Source organism: Anneissia japonica, unplaced genomic scaffold (assembly GCF_011630105.1).
Source record: "Anneissia japonica isolate Jap-2015-1 unplaced genomic scaffold, ASM1163010v1 scaffold288039_len1115542_cov189, whole genome shotgun sequence".
NCBI lineage: Eukaryota > Metazoa > Echinodermata > Crinoidea > Comatulida > Comatulidae > Anneissia > Anneissia japonica.
The window spans coordinates 83,153-90,861 of record NW_022726160.1 but is presented as its reverse complement, the minus strand read 5'-3'; the positions used below and the strand labels follow the sequence as shown (position 1 = coordinate 90,861).

The 7,709-nt window shown below is 35.2% G+C and overlaps 1 protein-coding gene across 2 annotated transcripts in view; it reads left to right on the top strand.

Moving 5' to 3' along the window:
• Nucleotides 1-7,021, top strand: part of LOC117113046 (probable ATP-dependent RNA helicase DHX37) — a 14,099-nt gene extending 7,078 nt beyond the window's left edge. For both annotated transcript variants that reach the window (XM_033256271.1, XM_033256270.1), the window contains exons 16-29: nt 58-123; nt 498-570; nt 924-1,069; nt 1,498-1,542; nt 1,888-1,950; nt 2,433-2,589; nt 2,697-2,764; nt 3,284-3,336; nt 3,600-3,760; nt 3,847-3,984; nt 4,632-4,726; nt 5,085-5,158; nt 5,292-5,389; nt 6,132-7,021. In XM_033256271.1, the coding sequence (XP_033112162.1) occupies nt 58-123; nt 498-570; nt 924-1,069; nt 1,498-1,542; nt 1,888-1,950; nt 2,433-2,589; nt 2,697-2,764; nt 3,284-3,336; nt 3,600-3,760; nt 3,847-3,984; nt 4,632-4,726; nt 5,085-5,158; nt 5,292-5,389; nt 6,132-6,211 (1,317 nt within the window). In that variant the 3' untranslated portion in view covers nt 6,212-7,021. The remainder of the gene's footprint in view (nt 1-57; nt 124-497; nt 571-923; nt 1,070-1,497; nt 1,543-1,887; nt 1,951-2,432; nt 2,590-2,696; nt 2,765-3,283; nt 3,337-3,599; nt 3,761-3,846; nt 3,985-4,631; nt 4,727-5,084; nt 5,159-5,291; nt 5,390-6,131) is intronic.
• Nucleotides 7,022-7,709: the final 688 nt, after the last annotated feature.

The following is a 7,709-nucleotide window of genomic DNA, read 5'->3' as shown; positions in this document are numbered from 1 at the left end:
ATTTCCTCCTGTGATGTATATTCTTTTATCACTTTATCATTGACTTTTGTTTTACAGGATATGGGAATTGATAAGGTTGTCAATTTTCCCTTCCCCACTCCACCAGAATTGGAAGCCATGAAGGTAACTTTTTTTTTTGCCAACATGTTTTCAACAAAAATTTGTGTATATAATTAGACAAACTAACTTCAGTATTGTCAATTCTCTATTAAAGTAAGAAAACCCCTCAAAAATATATGGGATAGGCAGACTCTGGAATCTGTAAATTCTACACTGGCAAACCACGTATTTGCTCTTTACGTGAAAGTGAAAAAGTTACGCCTAGGAAGCCAGCAGTGCATCCTCTATGTGGCAGGTCTATGCCAAGTGCACTCCCTTCACCATAGTCCTCATCCCCTCTATCCTGTTTTCTCCTACTCTCCTGTTGTCTCCTCTGTCTCCCCTTCTCGTTTGTCGTCAATCTCTCTACTTATTATCTGAAACCATTTATATTCTAGGCTGCCGAACGACATCTGATTATGCTTGGTGCTCTTGAACAGCCAGTGAAACCAGTACGTCTTTCTGACAAAGGTAATTGATTGCGACCGTCATTTTGTTATTACAGAATATCTAAGCCATGATATCGATGTTTAAACATCAACATAAATGAAAAAGGAATATACATACTTTAATCTTTAAATCAAAGATTTGTATTTGTATTTGTCTTATTAAATAATTAATGTTTCAATACTGAATGTTGAAAGGAAACTGCACTAGCTTTTATGTCATGTTTTGTACTATTTTGTTTATTATGTCATTCTTATTAGAAAGGAATGTTTAATTTGTTTGTAGTATGGGGTAAGAAGTTTAAGTTAATAGCAGTTATAAATAAATGAATGAATGAATTGTTGTCTAAATTGCTGAAAAATGTGTTTTATTTTCAGAAACATTCACTTGCAAGATAACACCGCTTGGTAAAGCAATGGCTGCCTTTCCAGTAGCTCCTTGCTATGCCAAGATGATCTCCCTAGGCCAACAGCAGGGGTGTCTACCCTACATCATTGCATTAGTCGCAGCTTTAACAGTCAGGGTAAGAACTGCCATTTTCACTGAGCATGGTGGTATTATTAGTTGGGAAACATGTTTAGAACTAAATTTTCTGAATGTTAAGCTTTGTCCAGACTCAAGTTTTCTTAGATAAATAGCTGGTGTATGCCCATATATAGTCATGATGTGCCTATATATGGACGTGATGTGATGTCATCATGACCATATTTAGGGATGTCACACAATATTTGATAGTCTGGACAGATCTTGCGTATTAATTTATTACCATAATCCACTTGTACCTTGCACTGCTACTGTATGTACCAGTTTCTCCATTCTTCATTTCTGTGTGCTTCCTGGTCTTCACCTTGTGCCTTGTGTGTAGCTCCAGTGGTATACATGCTGAATAGGAAAATAACAACATGAGAATTATGATTGAGTAATGTTAAATTTTTTGATTATTTTTTTTAGGAAATCTTTGAAGGAAATGTAGGAGCTGGGGAATCTGGAGAAGGGGTAGGTCAAAGTTCATGAAATGGTCATTTCAGCCTTATCATGAGAAGAGTTATGTCAAATTTTTATATTACCAAACAAAGATAAGACAGTGGCGGATTCAAGAAAGTGGTGGCGGGGGCCCCGAGCCAGCCGGGAGCCCCTAAATTTTTCATAATTATTTCTGGCGCCAGGTGCCATAATCATAAATTTTCTTACCTCAGCCCCAAGCATAGTGGGCCTGAGGTGGTCTAGACTCTCAATCTGTCAAGTCCCTACCTGGGCCCCCTCTAATTTTGAATTCCTGGATCCGCCACTATAAGATGTATATTGTTGTGATAGCTAATTCTAAAAATTATCTGATTTTAGAATGAAGCATTGAAAATGAAGAGGGCCAAGTCATCACATTATAAAAAAATATGGGCAGGAAAGGTGAGTAACTCTAACAATTAATTTTTGTTCCATATATAATACACTGGTATGAAAGTATAATACATACTCCAAGTATTGAAATACATGCCTTAGTGTTCGGATTCAATATTTCGACATCAATTACGTGGAGTATGTAATATACTTTCTTATCTGAGATTAATCAGTGGACCTTTCGGTTTTATGTGCTTGTATTGTATTATGCTTACCTTTAGTTCTAAGTGGAGTGGGTTGCTAAGGCTAAGATGCTTGTGTTATACCAGGGGTATGCGTAACATTTCCTAAAAGAGCCTAAAAACAACTCCACATCTTTATCAGAAGATTTGTTCAGACTATGAAATTTTATTGGACAAAAAAAAAACTGTTGTACAATGACATGTTGTCAAGAGGTGCCTATATATGTTTATTATTTATTGGCAAAATTGATGGGAAAGAAATAAAAGTTGAATTGAATGTTTGTTTTGAATTCTGTATTTTCACTGTAGGGATCCGCTGCAGAATTTGGAGACCTGATGGTGTTGCTGGGTGCTGTAGGGGCGACAGAGTACGCTGGGTGTACAGCTGGCTTCTGCCAGGCTCACAGTCTAAGATATAAAGCAATGGTGGAAATTCGTAAACTACGACGGCTCCTCACCAATGCTGGTAAAGATTCCTCTTGCTTTCTTCAATATTATTCACTATGATAAAAAACAAAACATTACTATTAAATTCTAATGGTGATTAAAATAGTTCTTCTTTCTTATTGTTAGTAAATGCTGTCAGTCCGGAGTGCGGGGTGTTTGTTGACCCGAAGATGAACCCACCAACAGACTTGCAGGTTAGTAGAGTATTTTTCAGAGAAGCATCCCTTTTTTATGTCATATATTTTTATGAACATGAATTTGCCAATAGTAGGATGGAAATGATTCTGTAAATTTTCAATTTGTAGTATTGAAGGTAAAGGTAGTCCCATATTCGTTACTGAACGTAGTGGTATGAGCTGTTAGCCCATCGTACTAAGCCTCAGCGTTGTGTTGTAGGGTGGCCAGTTCCTTTCCACGCCGCCTTTTTCCCCAGTAGTGAACCGGGTATCCATTTATACTCCTGGTTGGAGAAAGACAAACATAGGTAAATAGCCTTGTCCAAGAACACAAGCGGAATGCACAGCAAAGGTGTGAACCCCCGACCTCGTTGTTGAGGGACAGAAAGGTAACCCCTGCACCAACCGCTCCCACTTTATCGGCATGTGGAATGCATCATGGATTTGTGTAACATAGAAGAGAAAACAAATAATCCATTCTTACAATAATATAATATATACAATTATATTCGGATATATATTTTTTTTAATATCTAGGTGAAAATGTTACGTGAAATAGTATTGTCAGGGCTTGGAAACCATGTTGCTAGGTAAGCTTTTATTAATTGTTTTACACACAAATGACTTCTATTTATGATTTTAATTTTACAATGGAATCTTGATATTCTAAGTGTATTTGTTCTTTACAGGGTAATTTGAAAGATTAGATTTCACATTCTAATTTGAGGCCATTTTGGAACCACTTTGGGGTGGTGTTATGGGTTCAGTTAGCTTTTTGTTGAGTAGCATAGAAACCATAGTAACATGCAACTTCCAAACTTTTTCAATTTGTTATTGTTCTCTATTTCCAAAGACTCATGCCTGATTCTCAAGAACGTGAAGCAAAGAATGCATATCAGTGTGTTGGTATAGAGGGCGCTGTTTACATCCATCCTGATTCTGTTCTATTCAGTAAATTGCCCAAGTTTGTTGTTTATCAGGAGATAATTGAAACATCCAAGGCATATATGAGAGGTAATTGGTGCTTGTGCTTCATAACTTATTATCTTTATGTTGCAATACAAATTTAATTTCTAAATGTTAATTTATTTATTCTATAGGTGTAATAGCAATAGAGCCTGGGTGGTTGGCATTACTTCTACCTCACCTGTGTACATTCTCAAAACCACATGAAAAGCCTTCACCAAGATACGACCCAAAGACAGGCACTGTACGGTGTCACATGACAGCAACATTTGGTATGGTTATATCACAAGTAAAATCAAAGAAATCATGTTTACTGATTTATACTGAATCAGTTTTGTAACTATATGTTGTATTTTGGTTTTTTTTATGATAGTCATTTTAATTTTTCTGCTTTCAAAAATTGTATTGGTTTTATATGTGTTACATTGTAAATTGATAATTTCTTTGATCTTTTTAAATGAGCAATCCTGTGCTGTATTATAATGTTTGCAAATGTGGCAAAGACAAGCCAAACCAGTCACTAATCGCAAATCATGTTTCTGAGAAATGGCCAAAATATATTGAAATGTCAAAATTTTCGAAATCTATTTTATTGCACTAAACTAAACTTTATCATCATGCAATGTTGTTTTTTTTCCCCTACTTTTGATAACATTTTTTTATGGTCTCTGCCCGAGAATTCCTCAAAATCATAAACTTTTAAAAAATACTGTTCTTGTTTAAACTCCTGTAACTTCACGTCGGATTTAAATGATTTAACAATTTTATAACATTCATTTTACTGCTTAACCCTGTATTAATAACTAAAAATCCATTTTTTGCGAGGACTGATTTAGCCGGTCTTTACCACAAATGTTTACATTGTATTTATTCACCGACAGTGAAATGAGCCTTTTTCTTAACCGTTTCAACATTCTAGGTCGAAATGCATGGCAACTTCCTTGCCAGGAGCTAGCGTTCCCACCATCACCGGATCGATTCAAGTGGTTTGCTAGATTTCTCTTGGAAGGCCAGGTGTGTAAAGTTAGATAAATATGCAAGAATAATATGGGTTATGGTAGCAGCAATGTTGGTTAATAACTATTGGTCTATATTGTTATATGCATGTGCAATTTAGGGTACAGTCTGAAGAAACATGGTTCCTCATGAGGTTGTTAAACAGAACCTGGGAAACAACACAAATTGAAAGGTGTCTTTCTTCGATTATTATGTACCATTCGACTAAATGTTATGATGATCCATTCATTAGTTTCTGCTGAATCTTGCAAACAGACAGACAGAGAAGACAGGCAGCAGTGAAAGCACATAAATATGTTTAAAATGCTTACATCATGGGAGTTGTGAAAGCTGATTTAAGTTACATTTGTTTCAGGTGTTCAGTGGACTTAAGAAGTACACATCTTGCTTACTATCCCCTCCAAGCACTATGGTGAAAACCTGGGCCAGGTATGTATCACTCTCTAATATATTTTCCTATTGTTACAGTACTGGATTGGATAAAAATTCTTAAAGTAGCAGACACAAGTTAATATGGAGATTGCATATTATAACAATTACTTTCTACCGATGTTGTTGTTAGGTTACAACCAAGGACCCAGACATTACTCAACACTCTAGCAATCAAGAGAGTAGACTCCAAAGAGACTCTAACACAGGCCTGGCAAGAAGACAGTAACTGTAAGTTGTTTTAAATCTGCTTAAATTGGCCATAGTAAATGTTCCGCATGTTAGTAGTGGTTTTTGAGTATACTGCACTTGCGCATACCTACTCAGTAGTGGAGTTTTTCTGCAAAATCGAATGTGTTAAGGTTCATTTCAGTTCATTTCATTTGACGAGCATGCCAAGTACAGTGATGTAGTTTCTGCAGTATTCTCATATCAGAAGCCTATTTAGGTCGGCGCAGGCGAACCTCTGAACCTTACTTCTTATTGTTCTTGTTGTTATCAGAACTTGTTACATAAACTTGAGGTGATTTCCAACAAACTTTCATTGCCCTTTTTTATATTCAACCCCAGGGTGCCCCCAATACACCAACAAAACAGAGGTTTCAGCAAGGACTGTACATTACTGCCATTACCACTAATAGGACACGTCGTATGGCGTGGTCGGTTAACGATGTGTTCTACGGAACCAAATTTAATTGATTTTTTTTCTGTTAGTGGTAGTAATTAAAGGCAATTATGAACCCTTGCTGAAAACCCCATATAATAATGTACGCCACTGTGTACTGTATTTAAGCATGATTTAATCATGTTTTAATAGTGTCAACAAAATTCCTCATCTGAAAGGTGCATACATGAAGCGTTAAATGCTGAATAGAGGTAACCTCTGTTTAATGTGCGGACTGGTGAGCAGTTGCTTATATAGAGAAAAAAGAAAAAATATTTTTTTTATTTATTTTTTTTTTTTCTGTTTTAGATCTTATAGCTGCATATAAGGAATGGTTACCAGAGTCGAAGCATGTTGAATTAGCTAATACCTGGCCACCAGAAAGCTGAATGAACTTGGAAATTTACTTAGTTGGTGTGTTAATCAGACTTAATCAGCAAGTTATTCTGGCACACACCAATCAGAGAGACACAATTCGGATATTGCTCAGGATGTTTGCATTTTAAACAAGGTTGACAGGATTAATCCCATCATACTGACTGAATTTCTAACTTGTCAACAAAAGGCACTCGCAATGTAGCAATATGTGAACATGCCAAGTTTGCCAAAAGGCAGCAGAGCCCAATCACACAATGGAAAGCTGTGGATGGGCCTGAATTTTAAACTCCCAAGGAAATTAATAATAAGCGGATGTCTTTAGTATTATCCTTTTATTACTATAATAACTTGAATATTTATTTTATTTTTTTTAAATTTTGAAATGTACTACAGTCATGAACATAAAATAAACAGTATGTCAACAATCAACAACTGCCCACAACAAGAACAACATATGATGATGTTTGGTAAAAGCCAACATGTCTTTACGTACAACACATTTTACACTTCAATAATTATCTACCTTTTTTGTTATAAGATACATTTATTTCTCAGCAGGTTGAGCATAAATAATTACATCTCCTATATGTAAAATTAATTAATTGCCGTGCATTTTGGTAAAAGTGTATTTTTACAATTACATATCAAAATTAATAAGCAAACACTACAAAAAGGCCACATTGTATGAATAAATAAAGCTAAGAGGCCTGCAGTAATGAAAATCAGTTTACATATATTATAAATACTGATATGCCCATATGAAATTATTGTAAAATAAATGCTATCCATTCACTAAGTTAATTAAAAGTTTCCATAAAAAATTGTGTAAGGCAAAAACTAAGATGGGTAAAAAACGGAATTGGATTGTGACAAATACTTTTATTTTAATTTATTTTTAATTATTATTAATTATTAAAATTAGTGCTTATTTTACATCACATGGATATTACAACCAAATATAGCAATGATTACCTGTGAAACTCACTGATTTCTAATATGATCTATAATAGCTGGATTGCTCATCGGCCAATCATTGTACAGAAAAATGTGAAGCCACCGAAGCCATGTTGGGCTGGCCTAACTGACCTACCAGGTTGTACAAGTTTCTTTTGGCATTTGTTTAAATTATTGTTAAATACTTTTCAATAATAAATTTAAATTTAATGTAAAAGATTTTTTATTATTAAAGTATTGCAAGAATCATTATTTCCAACAATAGCTTTAACAAATGCCAAAAGACACTTGTCGAAACTGGTACGTCACTTATGCCCCTAAACATGGCGTTGGTGGCTTCACTAAAACCATCAAATGAGCAATCCAGCTATTATAGTAGAGATCAGTGCAGTGGTGACACTCCTGTCCACAATTTTATGTAACAATTAACAGCCCACACATACGCATATCAAAAATATTTTGTGACAAAAAGCCTGACTCTGTTAGTGTGGACACAATAACCCCAAGATAGTTCCTCCTACATTAAAAATATGATTCCATGCTCATAATGCACTT